Below are 27,970 nucleotides of genomic sequence, written 5' to 3' on the forward strand. Positions count from 1 at the left end.
GTTAGGATAAAAACAAAAAAAAGCGCAGGGAGGAGCAATTAATTTTTATTTCTTGAATGTTTTCCGCAAAAATAATATTTAGGATTTTTACGGAGTGTGTGGAAGTTTTTTGGTGAGAGTATTTTAATGTTTTTGAATTAATATAAACCCTGGTGATGACAAGGTTCTTGTTGAAACCGGTAGGTTAAATTGTATTTTAAAAAAGTGGTTTTAGCAAAGTTATTTAATTTTATAGGTTTAAAACTATTTTTTGTATTCACCTCCTTTGTGTAAAATAACATTATGACAATTTATTTTGACCGCCTAAGAGAAGTTTTGACAGGGGAACATTAGACCAAAAAAGGTTGAGGATCTGTGATGTACAGGGATGATGATGGAGTTTCTGTCGACTTATGATGTTAACTACTCACCCACGGTAGTGACGAGAGTGAGAGCATACAGAAGACTTCCAGGAAGCCCCCACTGCGGGTCTCTCTCTGCTCTGGCGCCAGCTACAACGGCTCTCTCGAATCTTCTCAGCTGTTCGTGAACCAAACGAGTCCAGTTGCGTTCATACAACACGTTCAGTCTCTCTGTAAAAAAATAATAATATGGGTGATCACGATTCAGTACTAGGGATATTTTTATGGTAATATTTTGGTAATATTCATATTTTGTCTTAATTTTTTTTTGTGTATCACTACATTATCTCATTTCTTAATTACTCCATAGAAGCTATATTCGATTGATTTCTCGCTAACATATTTCTTTTAAATTAAATGGAGAGTTCAGGGGGAGAGGATAAAATGACAAAAACCAAGGATAGGAACCAAGTACAAAAGATATGACGGGGAGTTAGATTAAAAAAAAGGAATAACTCCCTAAGCCTTTATTGTAAAAGCTTGTCTGCAGGTAGTATAGTAAGAATAGGGAAAGAAGATATGAAAAACACGTACACAAATCAAAAATAAATATTTAAAAATTAATTTTACAATTGGCAGGAATCGAACCCGCGACGCTAGATTCGCAGTCGAGTTTCTACCCAACTACGCCACGGCGCCGGCGCCTACCAAGAACAGTTAGTAATATTCATGCATTTATTTTAGTTTATTTAAAAAAGGAAAAGCATTAAAAAAGTGGTAAATATAACTTAAAACGAGTCCTCGTAAAAAATTTTTGGGAAAAATTGGAACATTCATTGTAATTTTTTTTGCATTTATTGAAGATAAATTCTTTTAAACTTGTTTCTGAAAAATGTGACATCGTGGAGCGCAAATATTATTATCATATGGTTTAAAAGTTTTTTGATAATCAGAAATTTAATTTTACAGAAAATAAATCTTTAAACCCTACCAAAATGTATTAATTTACATTATTTGAGACCTTTATTGTTTGGTGGGACTAGGATAAATCCCTTAAATGTAAATCAAGTACCCTAGTTAAATGAGCGCAAGGTAGGTACTGTGTACTCTTTTTACTAAAGGATTCGGGATTTTATTTAAAATTTTGACAACTATTGATTTTGTTTTATTTAACGTATTAATTGAAAAAAAAAAATTACTAAGATTTTAATATGAATTTAACGTAAAATAAGTAAATCAAAAGATATATTGATATTTAGATATCGTATAATATATATTTTTTTAAATTACTATCCAATGTAAATAATTGAAATTTGATTGTAAAACCCTAAACATTTTAATTTTATAACGATTTATATGCGAATATGAGGATATGTCTGGTTAAATGGAAAATATAGAAAATAGAACATTTTGAGTGTGTCCAAATACTTGTTCACAAAATTTGAGTAGTGTGGTTGTCAATAATGGGTAGAATTGGTGAATGTTACACGTGTGTAAAGTGATCACATAAACCAGCCTAAGACGGTTGTCAGCCCCGTAAATGCCCAGACTTCCATATTCTTCTTCATCTTTAATGAGATGTTAAAAAATAATAGAAAATAGAGAGCACACACTTCTTAAACGTTTAATTTGACAATGCTTATGATTGAACGAAAAATTAAAAATAATTCTTAGAGACAGTTATGCTATTAAAAACACAGAAATGTGACAGCAGCTGTCAAGAAGCACGCTGTCCAGCATGACAATATTTAGTATTAAGTGTGATGCTAAAACGTTTATATCACCACAGTTAAAATAAAACTCGAACGCATTCAAATGCAACGTTGTGCCAAAATTTCAAAACAATCCGTGAATTCATTGCTTAAGGAGATTTGAGATTTTGAACAAACGAATATTTACATTATTATTAATTATAAAGTTAAGTGGGATTTATATAGTTTCAAGACGTTAAAATAATGGATGTAGTTTTAATGTTCCAGTATATATGATTTTTAAATATCTACAACATAAATATTAAAATAACGTTGTCATATAATGTTTGTTGGAAATGTAAGTTTATTTCGGTTAATGCGTTCACATGAGCAAAAATGTTTTATAGCTTTCCATGGAACTTTTAACGTTTCGCGTAATTAAATGAAATGTCAACGAACTCCTTCCTTTAATTTATTTCGTGTGCCGAAAAACCCAGATTAAAAGGAAATAAAACGCTTGTATCGTCACGATCTAAGAACACAATATAACTAGAACAACGTAACGATAAAGTTTTTAGCAGGTGTTCGGTAAGCATACTTGATGGGGTATTTGAATCAGAAAGACGAACTAGTTTCAAAGTAGTTGTGTAAACAATCAAAACTAATGTAGTCACCAAAGTAGATTAAATAGATTCTATCCAGCTATTGGGTTTTATAAAGTAAAGTACCTAGTCTGTGAGGACACGTCCTTTGCATATGAAAACCTCAAATGTGGTGTTTGAGGTTTCACAAGGCAAACGGATAAGACAGAAGGGGAGAAAAAAGGTTTAATTAATTGAAATGGGTGGTGCCTTCAGAGCATTAAATAACTGCTTTTGTCTGTTTTGTTCTCCATCCTTATTTTAATTCCGACTCTATAATACACGATACAGTTCAACTGGGTGGCTTGTATATAATTATCAAATAATAAAAAGGGTCCAAAAAGGAAAATTGTGTACAGGTTACTTTGGTTGTGACATGTGAAGATGATTATTTTTCAAATTAAGTCAAAGATTATTCCTTCTGATGACATTTTAAGATGCCTGAAAATCTTTTCATGTGAATTTTTTTTATGAAAATCTTTTTTGATGAGATTTTGACATAATTATCTTTTCTTGTGACATTTTATGAAGATAATCTTTTGTAATTACCTTTTCTGTAGATATTTTTTTATTGTTTTCTTTGTCGATGCCATTTTGAGATGATTATCATTTTTGGTAACATTTCATGATGATAATCATTTTTGGTGATATTTTGAGATGATTATCTTTTCAGTCCAAGCGGTCAAACTATGGAATGAATTAGTGTGAAAAATGCAATATCTCTGATGATTTTCAAGATATGCCTGAAATATTACTATATATCGAATAAAATATCAACTATTTTTTTCCATATACATTTTATTTAACCAACAACCGGTTGTCATCGGAACCGACATCATCAGACTGGTGTGAGGCTAGACAAAATTCTACGTTATGTACATAAAAAAGCAGGAGTTGAAAAACCATAGTTTTCAATTCAGGTCAAAAATCATGGTGTATCACAGTAGTCTGCTTGTAGTTGGTTGTAACGTATTGTTTGTCAGCAAAAGACCGAAATTGTACGCATATTTTTTAAGAAATTTAAAAAAATTCGTTGGATACTGCAGTTTGAACTAAAAGTAAATTATAAAAAAACGCTAGTACGTGATAATTTTTCAAAAAGTTTTTATTTTGTGCATGAACTAAAATAATTTTTCTGACAGCTATCATTTCCAGCGCAACTTTTTTTACATTTTCCGTTGTTTTATAATTGTGACTTATGTATGTAGTTTGTAAGTTAGTCTTAGTCCAGTTTTATTAACTGCCTGAGAGGTCTATAAACTCCACGATATACAAATGTGTTTGCCAAGGGAAGGATTTGTTCGGTCAGAAATGAGCGGAATGTTAATCCAACCGAAAGTTCTGTTCGTAATTTGATACTTGATTTGTTTGGGACTTTGTACTTTGTAATATAAAATGTAACACGAACATGAGGGCAGATACTTCCGGAAGAATTGATTGACTTCCCGCGCTTTAGGCTATAAAAATTTCAAAGAATAAATGACCGTCTCCCGTTCATAGCTACGGAACACACAACACACACACACACACACACACACACACACACACATACACACACACACACACACACACACACACATACACACATAAACACACACTTGCTCTCCCTTCTCTTTTCTTTCTCAATATACGAAAGTATTCATTACATTTTTATAGGACATTATTTAATTGGCTTTTATCTTTGTTAATCAAATTATTTTGAAATGCATAAGCTGTATAATTCACATTAAAAAAAAATGATTTCAATTTCTTTAATTACTTTATATCACATTTGATACAAATGATTTTTTTTCACATAATTTAAACCATACATATATTATATTTTTATAGCATACAATACATTTCTCTTTAAACTCTTCTCATTCTTCAGACATTCAGGCATCTCATTATGCATTTTCAAACCCTTATACATCATACAATTTTGCGACTCTGTTTTTCATTCAATTCATATAACATGCATATTTCTTGTACAATGTTTATGATCTTAAAATACTTAGGCAATTTATCCTTAAAAAAATAAACAAAAGATTTTAAAAAATAAGCATTTTATAAATAAGTCTCTTTTTTCATAGGCAACCAGTTGAGTTCTTCTTTAATTTTTTCTACATTCTTATATATATATATATATATATTTTTTTCTGCATCTCCAGGATGATATTTCTCGCATAGGTTTATGTTGAAGAATCTCTAATTTATTTGAATTTTCTTCGTTGGCCAAAAATAATGCTGTGGAGCAGTAGAATAATTATTGTTTTACAGTATTTTTATTAAATTCATTCCTTAATTTACTAAGAAAGAATATTTTTTTAGATATTTTTTAAAACATGTTCAAAATTTTAATTTTAGTACTGTATATAAAATGGCCTCGTGTCACACAGTTCAGTAGACGAGCCTTTCCACGGGAGCCTTTCCACGTGACCCACGCTAACCTACTTATAACGGAATCACGGCCGGAGGAATCAAGCTGATCTTCAATATGTATTGGAACTTATTCAAAAGCACCCGATACGTATTTCCGCTCATTTTCACGCGCTCGGAGGGGAATCGCCGCATTCAATTTGGAGCTGGGCTAAGGACATCACTGAAGGGTGCGGTGAAGGAATATAGCCTCGGGACATTACGCCCTATTGTTGGAGGAACCCATTCTCTATCAACTTGTTGAAGGAAAACGTTGTCAAGAAAAATCATTCGTATGCAAATTTTCCAAACACTGAAATATATCTACCCATGTACTTACCAGTTTTAGAATATGTACTTATGAAATATGTGAATACTTTGTCGTAAATCATAAACTCCTATAAAATCAATGTTAAAGTACTCACTTATTTCATAAATTGTAGAAAGCATTATTTGAAAATTTCGCACGATTAGGTATACCAAATACTTGAAAGCGGTCAGGTTAGGAGTCAAAACAATCGGCGGGTGTGTATGAGGAGATGCATGAACGTGGAAGAGGCGAGGAATGTTTGCAATTAGAGAGTGGTGTGGCGTTCTATTCTCTGTGCCTATCCCTGCTAAAGGTGTAGAATAAAATAACAACTATGTAATTTTTTAAACATGAATTTTATTTGACAAGCAACCGAGTTTCGGACTGGTCTGATGATGTCGGTTACGATGAAACCCGGTTGCTGGTCGAATAAAATTAATGTGGAAAAAAATACAAAGTTATTATTTTCTATAAAAAGCAGTTCCGCCAAGAAATGTCAGTACAAAGCTTAAATCTAATAAGAAAGGTGTGTTGAAGGGAATAAAGAAGGAGAAAGGTGGTTTGAATGTGAATCGAATAAGTGGAGAAAGAATAGTAAAACAAAAATCTCAATGCGAATGTGGTTGGTAAAAAAAGAAGAGATAGATCGAGAAAAACTTGGCATTATTAAGTATTTCAAATTATTTTTTGACATCTCATCAAACTTAAAAAAGAATATGGAAGTCTGGGTATTTACGAGGCTGAAGACCGCCATAGGCTGGTTTAAGTGATTTCTTTACACACGTGTAACATTCACCAATTACACCCATTGTTGACAATCACACTACTCAAATTCTTGTAAGTTCTATACATATGAACCAATTTTGAAACATTGTTCTTGAATCACTAGAACTTCACTAGAGACATCTATTGGTGGTATGAAAAGAAGCTGTCTTCTATTCTACTTTATCCTTGATGAGATGTCAAAAAATAATATGAAAAATACTCCTATAATTTGAGATAATCCAGATTTGTGAACAAGTATTTGGACACACTCAAAATGTTGTCATTCAAATACTTGGGCGTGGTCAGGTCAGGAGTAGGAATATTTATACAGAAGTAAAATTGTTTCTATTTTGTTTTAATTGAAAATCTGTTTTTTTTTCATTGGTATGTTTTTAATTATTATTTACGCATATTTCTATCTTTACTGTCAGATTAATTATTTATTTTTCAAATGAAAATTTCATCGCCTTTCGTAAATTCTGAAAATCAGAGAAATGTTGATTTCTATCCGACCATGGCGCAAAATGGATTAAAGCACAATTAGATGGATACTTTTGACGGAAACAATTGTATTTTTTTCATTAATATCTTTTCATTTGCTCACAAAGGGAGAAGCTTAATAATTTAAAAGATAACTTAAGAATTCCAGTTAGCCACTGAAGAATTTACGTTTGAAATAAAAAGACATTAAAGTTTTATGAATAAGATTAATTAATATCCGGCTGTTGTCTTTGTACTTTATTTATCCTGATGAAACACAGTTAACTTAATTAACATTTCATTTTGGTTGTCTTTGTTTACTTATGATCTTCAGACTGAAATTTTAATAAAGGCATTACATATTTATAGCTTATTATTTTATTTATTGTTTCGGCATTAACTTTGTGGTAAGACATGTTACAATGATTAAAGAAAACACTTCGTTTTTTACCACTTGAGTTTTATAATAGACTACATGTTTCAGAAGTTAAACCTATGACCTGAATGATGGAAGTTTAACTTCTGAAACATGTAGTCTATAATAAAACTCAAGTGGTAAAAAACGAAGTGTTTTCTTTAATCATTATAGCTTATTACAATGTGACAAACATAACATTGCTGTATCTTTGTTTAGGATGTTTGCTTTCTATGCTAGAGGGCACAGGTTTGATCCTCAGGGAAGTCAACATAACATCAAGCGATATCTCAATTTTATGTTTTTTTAATATTCCGCCGGATAAGTACCTGAAGCAAAGGGCAGATCACATTGTTTTCAAGTATTTAATGGAATCATATTTTTCATTAATTTTCATGTATTTAATGAATTATTTGTCCGCCTCCGTAGTGTAATGGTCAGCACGCTGGGCTACCGTACTGGAGGTCCCGGGTTCGATTCCCAGGGGGCGGGTCAAATAAATATAAGTGATTTTTTCACTGTCATATTTATTCAATATTACCCTGGACTGGTACCTGAAGCGGAGGGCTGATCACCTTTCCTTCATGTGTAAACGATCAAGATAACACTGCGTTTATATGACGCAGTGCCCTATGCACCATTGGGGTGCAAATAAGGGTTGGAAGAATATTTGTCATGAATTAACTAAGAACGAAATAACACTACTTACATTAGGTGCGAAAAAGGGTTAGAATAAGTGAGCCAAAAGAAAAACGGTATGAAAATTCCGTATTAACAAATTTCTTCATATGAATATTATATGTACACGTAAATTAATGTGCCGTGAAAGCCGAAAAATAAAACATTATTTTTAAAGTTATTACCGAAACAAAAGATTCCATTATTGCTCCCAAACGTGTTGTACAGTAGAAATGATTTTAAAGACAAAGCTACAATAATAATAATAACGAGAACCACTAAAACAAAAGCAAATATCACGTAAACGACAAACGAATTACGGCACGGTTACAGTTTTATCTGATACGTTAACTTCTTTTATGTGGGTATCGTGGACTTATTAGGGGAGGCCTTGAATAACTTCAGATATATTTTTTTTAAATATTTACTTCCAAAAAAATTATGCAATGACTTTTAGAACCTGATTTTAAACTTTTATTTTATATTGTGACTAGTTTTCTGTTATTTATCGTATTAAAAAGAAAGGCTCTTGGCGAATCTTTCCTCCAAAGCCAGTTTTTTTTTAAATTTGACTACACGATCCTGGCTTTTTGTTGGTGTTGATAAAATCTATGGTATATGTAAAGCCAAATGACTGATTAAAAAAAATCTATTTTTTCTTTACCAAAGTAGTGATTTGTTTCATCATCATATCTTTTGTGTTTTCATAAGGTCAACATTTCAGGATTAAGAGTTTAAAATAAAGTTTGTTATACTTTTCATCCATCTAATACTTTTCAACATTTTCCAATACCATAACTCAAACGCCCCTTATCTTTTTTTCCCGATAAGTCATCGTACCATTTTTTTAATCATATTTAGTCATAATAATATATTGCTATCCTCAAGAATGAGATTTGAATAATAACAAAATATCTCATTTTTATTGTTTGGTCCGTGAAAAGTATTTTTTTAAGTAAATTTCTTTTTTTGGTAATATTGGTGATTTTTTCACGAATTAAAGTTTAATAACGAAATTGGAAGTTTAAATTAGTAAAAAAACTCTGATAAATATTCAATGTAACAATGAAAACTATAGTTACATCGAAATTCTGAACTTTTGAAAGTGTGTCGTGGTTTAACTAATGTTGTTCTCGTAGCATCATTAAAGAAGAAGAAGAAGAAGAAGAAACGCAATCTGACACGTTGAGCGCTGTAGTTTTTTCTTATCTGGTCTATCCTGAGTATGAAAAGCAATTAACGAAGTGTAGGGTGGCATAAAAATGTATAAATGATTTGAATGAAAATATATAAATGATTTGAATGAAAAATCCTCATGACCGAAATCCCGAAATGATTGTCATCAGTTGAAGAAATTCATGATCGAAGTTCAAAACAGCATTAAAACGTATGAATAAAGTCAACAACGATTCTGGAACAAGTCCCCTTGTTTTATGTCTATGGTGGGAAATAAGGGTAGATCGCAAAAAAGTCGTTTGCTAAATAGGAATAGTCCGATAAAATCACAACTGCCCCTACAGTTAATTTTATTCCACTTTTTCACAGACTTGAGTGGCTTTACTCATACCATCGGAAATACGACTGCTTTGTTAACCTTTATGTTCGCACTTAATTGAATTCCAACCAAATACTGCCCACATGTACACGAATCCAATTTAAGCTATATAAAACAGGTTAACAATGAGGTTCCTATTTAGATTTCTTTGACCGATTTCAATATTTAAAAGCTAGAACGTTTTACTAACTTAGAAATCAAATTGTTGTAAAAAAAAATCAAAGGTTGTAATTACTAATAGTTACGATGATTGATAACGGATAAAAAGGGAGTTTTTGTCAAAGACCAATGGATAACTACATACTATTTTAACAACATTTTGAGTGTGTCCAAAAACTTATTCATAAATCTGGATTATCTCCAATTGTAGGAGTTAATTTTCATATTACATTTGACATATCATCAAAGATGAAGAAGAATATGGAAGTCTGGGCATTTACGGGGCCGACGACCGTCATAGGCTGGTTTAAGTGATCACTTTACACACGTGTAATATTAACTTATTCTACCCATTATTGACCACCACACTACTCAAATTCTTGGAAGTTCTATATATATGAACAATTTTGAAACATTGTTCTTGAATCACTAGAACTTCACTAGAGACATCTATTGGTGAGATGAAACGAAGCTACTTAAACCTGCCTATGACAGTCGTTCAGTCCCGTAACTGCCCAGATTTCCATATTCTTCTTCATCTTTGATGAGATGTCAAATAATAAATTAGTAATAAATGTAACCCTGAAGAGGGCAACAGGTTGTTGCCGAAACTAGTTGGTTAATAAAAATGTGAGTGGATCAGAACACAAAGTATTTTTATTTCTCGAAATAATACATCAATATGATCCACAAAGTTAATGCTTTCAATATTAAAAAAAAAGATGTCAAATAATTACACTTTATTTTAAAAGGTTTAATTTTATATAAGAAAATTGCTTGTTCTTATTACGTAAACTATATCCAAAAGCAAGAATTGTTAAACACGTCCCGAAACATAGCATCTATAATTTATATGTTTAACTGTTACGTATAGTATTAATGAAATACTTGTAATATGATTCATATAAATTTTTTACATCCAAAAATACAGTACTTGTATTATTTCGATTGTTCAAACATCCAGGAACGACATAAATAGTGCGTGGGCAGTTTGTCCTTGTTTACATCATTTCTGGTTTGACTGGTGAAACATATAACTGGTGATTTAAAAATAAATTTAAAAAAAAAGTTTACCATAATAATAAATGTATTGTGAAAAGCTTTTGAGAATAATTTAATTTTAGAAATTTAGACATTTATTGAAAAATTTAATTTTAGAAAATGAGGTCTCAAAGATGTCGTCCATATCTTTCTCAAGAATTGTTCATTCCGAGTTAAGAAGTTCATCATCACGTTATGCAGCACTTTCGTTTGATTATATTGAGCAGAGTTTTCCAAGACGACCCAGCAAGAACAATACTCAAAACTAAGATAAGGCGATTGCTTAAAACTATCAGGAAATCCTTCACAATGTGATAATGGATTTCAAGATACTCGAATGGGATTAATCTTTCAGGTGTGATTTTATGAAATTGTAATATGGAAACTTTTGACTTAAAAAAATACTATACCTATTATAACTATCCTTCCTGTAGACAATCCTTTAAAAATATAGGCTTTACGGGTGGTTCTTTTAACACACACTTATATATTACTTATTTGAAAATTTCTGCCCCTTTTATCTCACCTGTGTATGGAATTAAGTCGCATTTAGTACGAAAGACATTTATATCAAAATACGAGTATATGAAATGCCGTTTATCTCAGTTGATTATATCTAGATCTGTGTTTGGATATAACGATTTATTTATTTAACCAGTTTATGGTAGGAAAGCATTAAAACTGACCCATTTCCGTAGCCGCATGTGTTTCAACGCATTCATAAAAATATAAATTCTCTCCGCTTTCCACGATTTTTCATAATCCTTTGATGTAAATCATAAATGTATACTTAAGGGGAAGAATCAAATAATGTAAAGGAACCTGCACACTTCACATACAGTAAAACTCACTTACACTTCGCAAAAAGCGTTTGCGGAGTGTAATATAAAGGAAAAAAGCTATGAAATATATTTATGAATATATTTACAAGTTTCGCGAAATGGCACTCCTTTGTTCGTCCGTGAATTCTAAAAAACCCATAACAAAGAAAATATAAGATAAATACGAATGTATTCGGGCGCCTAGGTGTTTCATTTTCTTACTTGTTCCTTTAAAAAAATATTTTCAAATGTACTTTATTTTCCTTTTTTATCTTCTCACATAAGTGACAGCACTCGAAGTTATAGCAATTATTGGCAAGTTGATATTGAAAACCGCTATCAGGTTACATTCACATTAATATCAAGGTAAAATAATATGATAGAAAAATAAAAGAAAAACCACAAATTATTTTTAAATCAACGAATATATTTATTGAATTTTGAGAACATTTTTAAATACAAAAAAAATAAATTATTCTGAACATATTTGCTAGAAAATTTACATTTAAATGCAAAACTTCAACGTAAACCCTTTTAAGATTTTATGATAGTACAGGAATCGGTTTTAATTTTTGTCATTTTAATAATGTTTTTATTTTATGTATATTTGTTTAGGCTTATGTTACGGTTGTATAAGAAGGTTTAGTTAAGCAATAGAACTTTCATCATCAGCAAAAATACATTTTTATGTATCCCAGATAACAAAAAAAAACACTTGTCACATGTATATTTACTGATACCTTTTATTTCGGTATAGCAATTAGTAAGTGGACTGGAATACCTAACGCCTTTCTCACCCTTGATTTTTCCCTAGTGCCTAATACTTAATCATATTTCTCGAGATACACTTGAAGCCTAACGACTTTCAGTACTATCTCATTTCGGACGCACTTCCAAAAGATTTAACTTACTTTATTCAAGTTTTATACGGTTTAGATAATATACTCGTATATATATATATATATATATATATATATATATATATATATATATATATATATATATATATATATATATATATATATATATATATATATATATATATATATATATATATATATATAGGGTCCGCCATCTAAAGTTTTTTTTTTCAACTAGTGCTTATTTCGTGAATGGTAACACTTAGCTCGTGTCTGATTTGACAGATAATTAGTTTTATCCTTCCGCTGAGCGAATATGGTTGTGTATACGCTTGAACAACGCTGGGAAATATTGCGACATTACTTTGAAAATCATGGTAATGTTGCAGAATGTGTGCGAAAATTGCGTACGGTTTTTGGAAGAAGAGAAGCACCGTCAGCTCCATATGTTCGTTATCTTGTGAAAAAAGTGAAAGAAACTGGCATCTTCATCGATAAACCAAAGCGTGAAAAGCCAAAAACAGTGCGTACACCCGAGAATATCGATGTTGTGGCAGAAAGTGTGCGTGAAGCGCCATCAACATCAATTCACCGTCGTTCTCAACAATTGAACATTTCGGAGACATCATTGAGACGAATTTTGCATAAAGACCTTGGTATGACGCCATACAAAGTCCAATTGGCTCAGGAGTTGAAGCCAACTGACCATCCAATGCGTTTTCGCTTCGCTGAGTGGGCCTGCGATCGACTTACAGAAGATGCCGATTTTGCCAAAAAAATCATCTTTTCGGATGAAGCTCATTTTGATCTTGGCGGATATGTAAACAAGCAAAATTGTCGTATTTGGGGCACAGAAAACCCGCACGCATACATTGAAAAGCCGGTACACCCAAAACGAGTCACTGTTTGGTGCGGATTTTGGTCCAGAGGCATAATTGGGCCATTTTTCTTTGAAAATGAGCAAGGAGTGGCCGTTACAGTCAATGGCGATCGTTATCGGGCCATGTTGAACGGATTTTTGTTCACAAAAATTGAAGAGGAGGATATTGGCAACATTTGGTTTCAACAGGACGGCGCTACGTGCCACACAGCCGAAGCTACACTCGATGTTTTTTATAGCATTTTCAAAAAAAAAAAGTTATTTGGCGGACCCTTTATATACGTAAATCAGTAAATGAACAGAGGATATTTGAGATTTTAAATGAACAAACATTAACATTTCTATAAATATAGATGTACATTCATAATAAAAAAATACTACTTTAATTTATAATGTAACCTTGTGTTAATAAATAATTATATTTTAATTTACAGCTAAAGGTCAAGATTTCTGATTATCATATTAAGTAAAACCGTCTTCAGTATAGTTCAAAGATGTAATTTGAGGTTTAATCGAGTTTCGTGTTTCTAATTGAAATATTTAATCAGCAAACGGTCCCAAATTTAAACTGCTAGTTTACAAATTATTTGTACAAATTATCCATGTCCACTATTTAATGTAATCAAATATGTATCACTAATAAAACATAATATTTATACAAGGTGTACGTAAATCTACGTACCTAGTACAAATAAATGTCTGTCAATAATCAAAGGATATGAATTAAACCATGTTTAGGTTACAAAGACAAAAAATTAAGAAGATATTAAAAGGGGTTTGTTTTGTTTGTAGTAAAATCAGATTCATTAAAAATATTTTGTAAAAACAATGGAAAACTAGAGTGACATATGGAACAATCTTAAAATAGCAAAAAAATAGGTTGAGGATTACCTCATATTCATATATGAAATACATCTAAAAATCTTATTTTGAAGAAAAAATTATAGTAATGTAAATGTGAACAAATTTATATAAATATATATATATATATATATATATATATATATATATATATATATATATATATATATATATATATATATATATATATATATATATATATATATATATATATATATAAATATATTAATATATTTATATATATATATATATATATATATATATATATATATATATATATATATATATATATATATATATATATATATATATATATATATATATATATATATATATATATATATTTATATATATATATATATTTCTATATATATATATATATATATATATATATATATATATATATATATATATATATATATTTCTATATATATATATATATATATATATATATATAAATATATATATATATATATATATTTCTATATATATATATATATATATATATATATATATATATATTTCTATATATATATATATATATATATACAAAACCATATTAGTGGTATAATTTTAAAATAGATTTAACCCACGTTGAAAGCATTTCAACACATTTCGTTTTCGATAGCCAATAGAAATTTCAACATACACATACACCTGTATAATTTGTACGATTGGAGGTGGACTTAAATTTGAAGAGCGTAATATTTACAATGTAATTATATCTTTTTTCCATTATTTCATTATTTTTGTCAGTCATATACTTTCCTTTCCGGCACATCCAAGAGCATCATAGTTTTCCGTATAATCTAACTTTGAGACAATAGGGTGAAGCGGGCAAGGGTGCATATATGCATATTTATCAAAGAGAGAAACTGCCGGCAGTGAGGAGAATTAACCGTCGCCGAAACACACGTAGAGATGTCCTTTAAAGTTACCATACAATTTACCGGTTACATAGTCTAGGTAGAAGTTTCCATAATATAAAGTTACGAAACTGGTATCAAAGTTATATTTACAATATACGGCGTATTATGGTAGTTAGAGAGAGTTTTGTACAAAATAATATGATATTTTATATTAAAAGGCGTGCATTTTTACGGACTTTAAAAATAGGTTGATGCTGAGGATTTAATTACTAGTATTCCAAAATAAAGTTTTTTCACGAAATAAGTAAATGGTTTTATAAAGAAAAGACTAATTTAATGGTGGGGTGGTAATTTAAAGTTAAAAAAAGATAAAAATATTCTATCAATTTATGTACATTCTAAAAAAAGTCAAATTTCAATACGTATTTAAAAAAAAAAGCTCGCGGAAACACGTTCGACACCTAGCGCGGCCGTTCACGTTCTGAATTTGAACGTTGAGATCTCAGTTAACGTTGAACTCCAATGATATTTGGTGATGACGTTGAAGGTTTTTACTAGCCTGTTCCGGAAGGCTACAAATCTATTTTGGTAGACCATTCTGGTGTAGTAGGTGTGCTGTAGTAAACATATTACTAACGTCAAGTTAATTTTATAAGACTCATTGTGTTTATAAGACTCATAACTACTGTTGTATGAAAATAATCGAGTTTATACACGTATAAATTGACAGACAGCATATTGTTTTTCTAAAGCATTCGCTAGCGTAGTCATAAGCTATAATGTAAAACTTCTGGCTTGGAAAACAGGGGCTATTTGTATGATAACGGCCTGGGTAGGTGATCATATAAATCTGGCCGGTGTAACCCCACCTGAGCGCTATGAACAGCGGTAATATGTGAACAACCGACATGGCAGGTGACAGCGGACTAATTTTTGATCCTGGGTAACACTTTATTAATGCGTAAAGCTTTGGTCATATGAACACTTTAATTAATGAAAGAAAAACACTTTTCCGGAAAAAAATTGCAGATGGATAAAATTTACATAAAATGTGTTTGGTTGGATTTGAATGGTATTATTTTATACTTGTGAACCGTTTTGGGAATAAACATGTTTTTTTTATGCAATCCAGTTTAAATGACTTGTAATACTAAAGACATGTTTTATATACATCGTCCGCCTCCGTAGTGCAATGGTCAGCACGCTCGGCTACCGTTCTGGAGGCCCCGGATTCGATTCCTAGGGGGAGAGTCAAATAAATATAAGTGATTTATTCACTCCAATATTTATTTAATATTACCCTGGACTGGTCCCTGAAGTACATAATTGATCACCTTTCCTTCATGTGTTGACGATCAAGATAACACTGCGTTTATATGGCGCAGTGCCCTATGCACCGTTAGGGTGCGGATGAGGGTTTTTAAATTTATATATACATGTTTTATATCTATAAATTTCATCTGTCATTTTTAAAAAAGATAGAGGATTAAAGTTTGAGCATTCCAAGGGTTTCCGATCTGCTATTCAGCCCCTTTAAATGATTAATAATTGTGTAATGTTCACAATTCTGTTCATTATGGAATATGCATTTTTTTAAAGATGGTATGTATGCATTTTATGTAATGTAATGTATGTAAGTTTACATTTTGATGGATACGCAATTTTGGGTGACGGTGGTAGCCTCAGTTGAGATTTTTATTAATTTCATGTACTGTATGACTGTTATTAAAATTTTGATAACATAAAAACAAAATTTGCCACAAAGTATCTGCAAAAAATATTTAAAAAAAATAAACGTAAATATGTAGACTTAATGAGTTTTTACATCGATAAAAGCTTAAAGGAATTTTCGGCGAATAAGTTTACCACTGGTTTTCGATTCAAACTGATTTGACCGAACTTAAATCAATTCAAAGGACCAACTTGTCCTCAATATCAAAAGAACATTATTTTTGGCTTAAATTTTCCGTTAAATCCATTTAATTGAATTTTATACCAACATCAAAATCAAAACCATTTCATGTCTCAACACATTTTACAGTTACAGTTTATTTTAATAAAATACTAGACCTTGGTACGAAAAATAGAAAACCATATCTTAAGATAACTTTTATGAGGTTTTAATAAAAAATTGGTACCTTATGTTAGATTATTTATAGAATAAGAATTACATTTGTAGGAAACATGATAAAATTTATAATTTTTGCTGTATTAAATTTACCCTTATATGAGTTTGACATTTAAGGTGAATAACATTTCAAATATATTTTTAAATTTTTCTCCCATTGCCCTTAAATTAAGACACAGTGTTGCTTCCAAATACAATTTTTGTATGGATTTTTTTTTCCATTATTAAACTTACAGCACCATCTGTTGTAAGTAATAGCAATACATGCAATACTAAACATTGCTTATGGTGGACAGCGTGCTTCTTAACAACTGCTATAATATTGAACACCCATATTTTTATTTATTTATTTAGATGTTTGCTATCTACTTTCTTTATTAACCATCTCGCTAGACTGAGAAATAGCAATGCATGACTGGGGTACATGCAGTCCATAACTTGATTAATCCGAATAAAAATTTTAATAACTTTTTTTCCACGCTTTTTTTGCAACTGATTTTGCTAAAGAGGTTTCTGCCAAATAAAAACTTTTCAATCCAACATACATAGCTCATATGTACTGTGTCATGAGATTGATCAGTATATCTAAGATTTCCGAAAACATAAATGGTGTGGTTGTCAATCATGGGTAGAATGGTGGATATTTCAAATACGTAAAACCATTACTTAACCAGTCATTGACAGGTCATAGGGCCTGTAAATACCCAGACTTCAATATCCCTTTTACCTTTGTTGAGATGTCAAAATGTACAAACAACTGTATTTAAACCACCATTCAAAGCACAAACAAGAATCGAGGAAAGTTTTAAGTTGCTCGATTACTTGCCACACAAAAGATAAATGGAGTCATTATATTCTTCTTTTATAAGAACAAAAGGAAATAGTATACGGAGCCAAAACACAAAGCTACGAAACACTGAAAGCTGTAAAGAAAAATGACATTTCTCTAGCACTTTTGCAGATTCAGAATGAAATCAATAAAACTTATCTTGTATCAAGATATTTGAAGGCTAGACATAACTGTAGTCCTCCATGGAATTGCAGCTTTGCGTCGATTTGCAGTTGTGCAAAACTCGTAATCGATGTATAATTTTCTACACGAAAATGTCGTAAATTGAGAAATAATCGGATAATCTCATAGTAATTATTTTTCAAGAAATCGTGCGTTTGATTTTGAATATTTTCACGGGGGTATAAATTTGGATTATTTAACAGAAAACTCCAAATACTGAATAAATATCTATCTTTGACGTGTCATTTCTGTTTAATTCAAAAATGTGTTGATAAATATTTTTATTTTAACTCATGTAATTTATGCGTGTGTGTGTGCATTTACACGTATAAAACAACAAATGGAAAGCAAATTGATCACTCCTGCGCTCTCATGACCAGTTCAAGGTGATATTAAATAAAAATTAGGATGTAAAATCAGTAGAAATTATTTTTACCCCCCCTGGGGATCGAACCTTGAACCTCAAGCACGGTAGCTAAATACGCTAGCTATCACACCACGGAGGCGGAAAATTATTAATTCATTTTCTTGTATTATTATTATCACTTTTTATTACTACTTACCCTTATTCTACGGAGCATAGGGTATTGCGTCAAATTGATGGAGTTTCTATTTGATCGTTTGCTGTGTGAAGGTTTGGTACCAGTCTAAGATAATATTTAATTTTTTTTTAATTAATGTTTTACTTAGTAAATACCACTATTTCTTAAAATCTACTGTGACACGTGTTTCGATGCATTCCGCATCATTTTCAAACACCGTATGCGGAATGCATCGAAACACGTGTCACAGTAGATTTTAAGAAATAGTGGTATTTACTAAGTAAAACATTTGAGTTAATTTTTGGGATATCGATAACAATATTGAAAACGATAATCTAGGTATTTTCCTTATTGTATATAGTCCGCTTTTGTATATATAATAAATATAAAAAGCAAATTTTTTTAATAGATACCTACTACTACTTTTTGAGAGTTTTCCTCTTACCATAAAAGCAAGGGAGCTCCTACCCAGCTAAGTCATCTCTGATTTACATTTAAAAGATTTATCATGGCCCAACCAGATGACAAAGGTTTAAAAATAAAATAATTAATGCATTTTCGTGGGATTTAAATGCGTACAAAGTGAAATTCCTGTAAACCCGCTGTAAGCGGCCAGCTGACCCTCACCGGAAGTACAATAAATTCTATCCCTTCCCCAACCCTGTTATTACCATTAACTCCATAGCATTACCCCAATCCGAAAATAAAGTTAATGAAGTACCAAATACCGAACCCTTTATGTGGTAAATGAAACCAAGGATGGTAATGTGATCGTTATAAAATACTTAAGTCAAGTATTCGCTAGTTAACACGCTACGGCGAATTTAATTTTTTTATAATGTTTCACTGAAACAGAACATGACAACATTAATAAAACTTTTTTTTTAGATAATTGTGAGGAAAAAATGCAGTAACAGATTATACATTATACATATACTTGTTAAATATGTAAGGTGTAACTTGTTTAAAAAAAAAACATTTGATACAACAAAAAAATATATTACTTTAAAATTAAATCTGTACGTAAAACACACGGAATGGCATTAACTTATGAAACTCAAATACATAATTCACTTAAATGTAATTATTTATTTGAAATAAAAATGCATTTTTACCCAAAAATTTATTGATTTTTCAATGATGAGAAGTTATAAATTTATTAATTATTTTTAGATTTTATGTTTGTTTTCGGAACTCTTATCAATCGTTTGCAGAAAAAAAATCTAAATTTTCACAATCAATTATTAAAAGCATGATTTTAAGTTATTCCGTAGATATTACATAATTGGATAATGCAACTTTCCATATCAATCTCATTTTTAAAAAAAAGTAAGGAACATGGGTTGCAAATTAGTAACTCTCCCATAAGGCAATTTTCAGGAATACAAAGCTTCATGAAATAAGCAATTATTGTTAATATTTTTTTTACAGTTTATATTCGTAATAATTCAACAATTATCAAAAAAAACTATAAATGTTTCTTAAAATATTTGTTTAAATGGAAATAGAAAACTGCAATTTAAGAACAATAAGCTCAAAAAAGTAGATTAGTATTATATATGTGGAAATTTCTAAAAATAATTTCAAGTTTAAGTTTTGTTTTGTCTAAAAAATTATTATAAAAATGTTACCGCTTACTTACAAATTTATAGCTTATTACAAAATTTATTAGTTACTTTAAAGTAAAATGTTTCAAATACAAAAATAAAATACAAAATTTTGTTTCGCATTTCCTCAGAAATACGCAGATCATTCCTATTTTGTGCGCGTTAAATATGTCTATGCGAAGATTTTATATCTGTCGGTCACTCGAGGGTTAAAGACACCCCTTGTTTAAATCTCAATGGTTACAGTAAGATAAACTATGCACAATTTGTTGGGATAATAAAGACGCATCTGTTTCAAGTGAAACGAAATGGAATTTTAATGTTTTTTAATGAATGAGCTTAGCTCGGGAAATTTTCGGGGAAATATTTTCTCCGCGAAATCCAGAGAAATGAACATTTCATCATACATAATTATAACTGTTTTATTAACGTTTCAGAGAAATATTGTTTCAAATGTAAATGCAGATAAGAAATGAAAGAAAAGTAAATTTTTATATTTCAGGGGAAGCGGAAAAGTAAAATATTATTTTTGGAGAATGACCATTAAATTCCGTCTATTTCTTAAAAGTTAAATATGGTAAATTGATGTTTTATTTTTTATTATTTCATTTTATTTAACTTTTTTTATCGGTTCAAGCACTATGTGTAGTCCACAGGGTACGCATACCAATAAGTAGGAAACACTGAACATAACCACTAGACAAATGAATAAATACGAATTATATTATGAGCAAAAACATATGAAAGAATGAATAGAAATAGTTATATTCATGTTGTTTTTTTTGTTTCATGTATCAACATGCATTGTAAGCTATAACAAACATTTTGAGATTAATTTTTGAAATGCCGTACGAATGCTTTTAACAAATAAATGTATTTACTCACGTTCACAATTTTCATTAGCTTTTTTTAGACTTGTCGTCACGTTGGGTACGAATCTGACTTCTGCCATCATCAGAAGCGATTGTAAAACATAAATTTGAACCGTCAAGGTGATTTTTTTTTTCAAAATAAACATTATATTTACAAAACATAAAATTATGTTTCTTTCCCGTATTTTTTATGTATGAAATTATGAAGAAAAATATTCAAATACTTGTAGTAAGTTATGCCCTCACAATTCAGTTTTCTTTGCCTCTTTCAGGCCTCTTTTCAGGCCTCTTTCGGGATACAATTGTTTTAATGATAATAGATTATTGTACTTATTGCCATGTATTTAAATATTTTCACATATTTTTAAGAAAATACAAAAAATGAAAGTCTTTGCGTCTTTCTAATAATTGTAAAAAGTTATAAAATTACTTTTACTTAATATGATATGGCTATAACAATTTTAAATACTACAACATGATTTTCTACAGTAAAAAATCGTGCAAAGGATACAAAAGTGTTGGAAATATGACATTTTTCTATGAAAATAAATAAAAAAGTATTTTATTCGCTGTGACTGAGAATCAACATAAGGTTAGCAGTTTAAAAAATACAAAACAATTATAGCAACATACGCACAGAATCTTCAGTTATTATAATAGCCACGGAGAAGAAAAAGTCGCGTATTTTTATAAAAGTATTATTTTGTACGCTTATACATAAGTTTATTTCTCATAAGTAAGATTCGCTTATTTTATGATTCGAATTCAACCTTACTTCTGATTTATTCCGTATCGTTTCATAAATTTGAGGGATTCTTCAGAGATGAAAGGATATTTCAGGAAGTCAGCTGAATGTGAAATCCTGAAAAAATATCCTCGTTTGTAGTTTCCTGTTACGTAAATCTTTGTGAACAATCTAATAAGTTGGGAGGAAGTTCTTATCTTGTATCATAGTTGGATTTACGAATTTTCAGCAAAAGATTTTTCCCGATAAAAATAAATATCTTTTTATTCAGAAAAATTCATTTATGAATGAAATTTGTTATCAAGTTGAAATAAAGCAACAAAAAGAAAACTGAATTAATCAGGATTTATACATTTAACATTTAATTATTAAAGTAAATTCTGAAAGTAAACGTGTTAAGACTTAAAATATATGGCGACGTTTAAATTCCTAAATACCATAATAATAATAAAGCAATTTTATCCCTAAGACCACATATCTGATTTATTTTTCAGAGTGATTCTTTACCATGCTTTGTAATTTTATGACATTAATAATAGGTTAATTAAGACACTTCTAAAAAAATTCAAATATAGCCAAAATTATGATGTTAAACAAGTTATAAATAATATACATGCTAAAGTCAGTTGATAGGAGGTCGTTACTCCTCAAAATAACCTTAATTAAAATGTAGATTTTAATAATTTAATCGTATGAAAATTACTACGTCTAAATTATTATTTTAAAGTATTTTTTAAACTATCATAGATAAATTTGTCTTACTTAGGACATTGAAAGATGTAAAACGTTAAGTTGCAAGTCCTAGAATGATTGTACTTGAATCCGTTTTGAATTAAAAAACGATAGATGCATCTTAAGAGTTAAAAAACAACTAAAATTAAACATTTTTTTACTTAAACGTATTAAGGTAACGTGAAAGAATTGTGAAGGTATTTGGGTTTAAAAAGAAAAACAGATTTTCGAAAAGATTTTCATATAAAAAATGACATGAAATCTGATAACATGACTAGAACAATAAAAAAAGGTTAAAATAAGAGGCTTCACCGACTACTTTTTTCCGGTATATTTCTACCATCATGAATCGTTTCAATTTGCATGGGAAAATTGTACCCAAATGTGATTTCAATGCAATCTGTCTCACAAAGGAAGCAAGAAATAGCTTGACGTTCTGGCAAAAATAAAATACCACCTATCTGGCATTGTGCTGCGAATAATATCTCTCCGATTCCGACATCCGTCGACAGTAAGTATGATGTTTGTCGTAGCGTAGTTCCCCGTAGGCTACGAAAAGTACACTGAAACGTCGGAAACGAATCCCGTCTCGGTAGTTCTGTCAATCAGATCGCGATCATTTACATTGAAAACTCTTTTCCTCATACAATTTATTTTTATTCTTGACAAACGAATGGCAAAAAAATAATAATTCAAATTGAAAAAACGTGTTTTTTAGTGCAGAGAATCCCAATGAGGACAGAATATTTTTCAAGTAATTCTGTAAATAAGTGTAAGAATAAATTATTTTAGTTTTGCACCGACATTTTTTGGTGGAACTGCATTTTATATAATAAAATACCAACAATAATTTTGTTATGTCGGTAACGACGAAACACGTTCACTGGTCAAATAAAATACATGTGAAAAAATATATTGTTTTTATTTTATTATTTAAAAATAAATAAAATTAAAATAATAAAACAATTTTTATATATATTTTTTTCATTTTTATAGGGTTGTGATTATCGCGTTTGGCTACTATGCTGGAAGTCTCGGGTTTGATTCCCAGGGGAGGGGGCCTGAAAGGGTTTTTTTTACTCTATTTTTTATTTTACATTACTCTGGACTAGTGTCTGAAGCGCAGAACTGGGCACCTCGCATCCATAATATCCAGTTAACATTTCATCCATTTGATGCTATGCCCTATGCATCATTTAGAACGGATAAGGGATAAGTAGTTTAGAGATGTGAACGGTAAGTGTTCGTTGTATTTTATAGGTTAATATTTCTTCATAGCATTTTCAAAAAATTGTAACAACACGAATAAAGGAGAATGATTTTCTTACCAACACGTGTTAAAACTAATAAATATGGTAAAAACTTAATGTTATGTTATTTTTCCTCAAACATGGTTTTACAAAATACATGTTGCCAAGTTTAAACGCTTAATTTTATTCGTCACACGATTCGATTTAAATCCTACACATAAAACACACGATAAAAAAAGGCCAATCTGGTCACGTGGTGCGGTGGTCAAAACATTATAGGATTATTTAACTTCTATAGCAAATATGTATATACAATAAAATGAAATGGTGTTTGATTAGTAAAAAAATAACTTTTTATGTATAAACTAATATATAATACATCGCAAAGATGAAAGTGTTCTCTTTTTATAAACTTTATAAAATAAAACAACTTTGTTTTAACCAATTTTTATTGGTACACTTTATTCAACCGGTTTCGACAAGAATCTTGTCGTCATCAGGGTTTATGTACTAAATTAAAAACATTGAAATACTCATAGTTAATTACCCTTCTCTTTTAAGGAACTGCATTTTAAATATATTAAAAGAACAACTGTGTACTTTTTTCCCATATATTCTCTTTTTTAGTAGGTGAAATTTGTATCATTGTATTCATATGATTTCTCATTTTATACATTTTCGATATATGGACCATCCAATATAATTGTTTCAAATTTGCATGCTATCTTTTCTAAATATTAAAAATTATATTTTTAGACACAAAGATTCTTGATAAATGTGTTGTTAAAATACGGTCGTAGATTTTGGTGTGTTTTCAAAACGAACAATATTAACACCGATACTGTATTATAACGGTGTTTGAATTTTTTAAAAATCTTTATTTGCACATTGTATCTTCGTTAAGAAAATTTAAGAATAAAACACTTGAAGAAGACCGTTTTGTGAGTTTAATAATGTAAACGCGACTAGTTTTGATAAATACAGATGTTCTCATCAACAGGTGAGAATACAATATCACCTTTCCTTCATGTGTTGACGATCAAGATAACACTGCGTTTATATGATGCAGTGCCCTATGCACCACTGGGTGCGGATAAGGGTTAGAGAGATTATGCAACAAGCGAACTTCAATGAGTTGGAAATAAAAATGAAACATAAAAACTTGATTAATTCCATGATCACGGATTGTGGAGAATTGTAGAGGACGTTGATGTATGTAGGAATATAGGTACCGCAGTATCCGGTCAGATAGTTCCGCATTGGCGAGTGGAGGAAAGGCTAGTGAGGCGGAATAACGATAAGGCCACAATATACCGGAGTTACTATTATACTGATCTCGTGTTATCTGCGGCCATTCAATCGTTTAACGCTTGCGGCCACTGCACAAGGAATTACTGCTGAATGTTTTGCGGTGCAGGTAAGAAAACTTTCAGCGAAACGCCGATGGGATACATTCAGAATCAAAAAGTTTCAACTGAAAAAGTTAACGGGAACTTTTACTAATAAAGTAGAAATAAGTTGTATTATTTAAAAAAATGATAAAGTACGAATGAGTTACACAATTCATAATAATGTTAAAAAATGATTGAGTTATATAATTTATAATAATGATAAAGTACGAATGAGTAAAATTTGTATTATTTTTAGGTATTTTTATTTTGAAAAGCTTCATTTTCTCCTATACGCACACTTCGAGACAAGAATAAATTGATTGGATTCTGTTTATGTTCTCGTGATCGTGTTTACATTAAGCCACGTAATTAAGGCAAGGATATTTTCAGGTAGAAAAAAATGTTTTCATTAATTGATTCGGCGGTTACTATGTGGTAATATCTCTATATTTTTAATTAAAATTAAAATTGGTGAAAACCATACGTGTTTCGATTATTTCAAACACCGTATACGGTTTTAAACACGATGATGGAGCATCGAAGTAAAATTAAAATTAAAAAGAGTTATGTTTTGTTAAATATTAATCTTCATTTTTGAAACTGCAATACAAAATTATATTCAGCCAATATGAGCGATTAAAAATTAAAAAGGAGGTTCGAAATATGATTAATTTTTAATCTTGTAAAGACGATTGATTACATAAGGTAAGGAGAGGAATGCGTTGTTAATTTGGACCCATGGCATATTTTACCCCGGTTTCCTCTATATACATATTTGTATGTACCTAACTAACTAACTTACCATCATGCCGCTTCCCCGCAAGGGTAGGCACAGAGAATAGAACGCAACACCACTCTGTCATTGCAAACATTCTTCGCTTCTTCCACGTTCATGCATCTCCTCATACACATACCTGCCGATTATTTCGATTCCTGACCCTTTATATATATATATATATATATATATATATATATATATATATATATATATATATATATATAAAAATATATATATATATATATACATATATATATATATATATATATATATATATATATATATATATATATATATATATATATATGTAATGCCTCCGTAGTGTAATGGTCAGCACGCTCGGCTACCGTTCTGGAGGTCCCGGGTTTGATTCCCAAGGGGGGTAAAATAAATATAAGTAATTTTTTCACTGTCATATTTATTCAATATTACCCTGGACTGGTACCTGAAGCGGAGGGCTAATCACCTTTCCTTCATGTGTAAACGATCAAGATAACACTGCGTTTATATGACGCAGTGCCCTATGCACCATTGGGGTGCGGATAAGGGTTTTATTATTATTATTATTATTATATATATATATATATATATATATATATATATATATATATATATATATATATATATTATATATATATATACATATATATATATATGTATATATATATATATATACATATATATATATATATATATATATATATATATATATATATATATATATATATATATATATATATATATATATATATATATATATATATATATATATATATATATATATATATATATATATATATATATATATATATATATATATATATATATATATATATATATATATATATTCATATATTTATTAAAAATGATGTTTATGAACCGTAGAAATAAATTTAATGATCGTCTATTTGAAATATAAAGGTATTGTTGTTATCAAGGACGATTCACGAAATATTTTATGTTTTATAGAGCATTTTATTGTACGAAAAATTTTTTTTACGGCGACGCTTTGCACTGCCATTGATTAATTGATATGTCTCTGGCAGAGGCGATTGAAATGAAAAATAGACATAGAAATAATTTATTTGCAAGCTTCAAGTGTATTTTAAATACGTCACTTGATTTGTGACATACTCTAACTATGAATCATTTTTTATTATTTTAATCCCAAGTTTCGGTTTATTTTTTGCACTTAATGCGTGACTTTAAAATTCAAGATAAATTAAAAGTTTTTATATTGAGTAGTACAAGTAATTTCGAATAAATTAAAATATTTGCAAAATACAATATTAACGATAAAACATTTCTTGAACGTTTTTCGCAGATACTTTGTGGCACATTTTATAAACTTTATAAAATTAAACAACATTGTTTTAACCACTACTTCTATTTTTTTATTAGTATACTTTAACAACTACTATCGTTGTTAAAGTGTACTAATAATAAATTTAAAAAAAACTGGTTAAAACAAAGTTGCTCAAATTTACAAACGATCATTTTACAACATTTATTTTATTTGACGTGTCACCGGGTTTCAGTGATTGAAAGAAATCAGATTGGTCTTAAGATATTGGTTAAGCCAAATCCGCGTTAAGTAATCATATAAAGTTATTGTATTTTGTATAAATGAAAACGTTAATATTTGTTTTAATCAAAATCTTTTCGCAGTGGCAGCGCCATGTGTTGAACGTAATAGTAGCACATGTAATACTAAACATTGCTATTGTGTGCACACAAGCGTTGTGAAATTGAACATATTAATAATGCGTTATTTCTATATTCTTTCTTTTGCATTTAAACGGACAGTTGGATACAGTTAGTAGAATCTTAAATGCATTTCCATCAAGAAATATTAGTAAAAAATAGAAATCACATCATATTTTATTTTCATTTAATCTACCCAGTAATAGCAAAAACAGGAACGTAAATGGAAATCCTCATATTTTTTTATGAAAGGAATTATAATCCAATTAAAACAAGTAATATATTTGGTATTACACGAAGTGAACTATGAATGATAAGGAGAATATTAAAACCAGTAATGTTGTAAAAAGTTTTAAAATTCATTAATTGAAAACAGTATGTTGCTTAATTTGTATGTAGGGAGCCGGGATTTGTTTTTACTTTTATGTATGTTATAGGTATTTCT

At 29.7% G+C, this 27,970-nt stretch overlaps 1 protein-coding gene across 1 annotated transcript in view; it reads right to left on the reverse strand.

Moving 5' to 3' along the window:
• Positions 1-27,970, reverse strand: part of LOC148312813 (uncharacterized) — a 163,325-nt gene that overhangs the window by 45,317 nt on the left and 90,038 nt on the right. Inside the window, exon 3 of the mRNA XM_088273431.1 lies at positions 411-572. Within this exon, the coding sequence (XP_088129557.1) occupies positions 411-572 (162 nt within the window). The remainder of the gene's footprint in view (positions 1-410; positions 573-27,970) is intronic.

The sequence above is a fragment of the Brachycentrus maculatus genome, unplaced genomic scaffold (assembly GCF_059751285.1).
Source record: "Brachycentrus maculatus isolate JH-2025_06_01 unplaced genomic scaffold, ASM5975128v1 h1tg000032l, whole genome shotgun sequence".
NCBI lineage: Eukaryota > Metazoa > Arthropoda > Insecta > Trichoptera > Brachycentridae > Brachycentrus > Brachycentrus maculatus.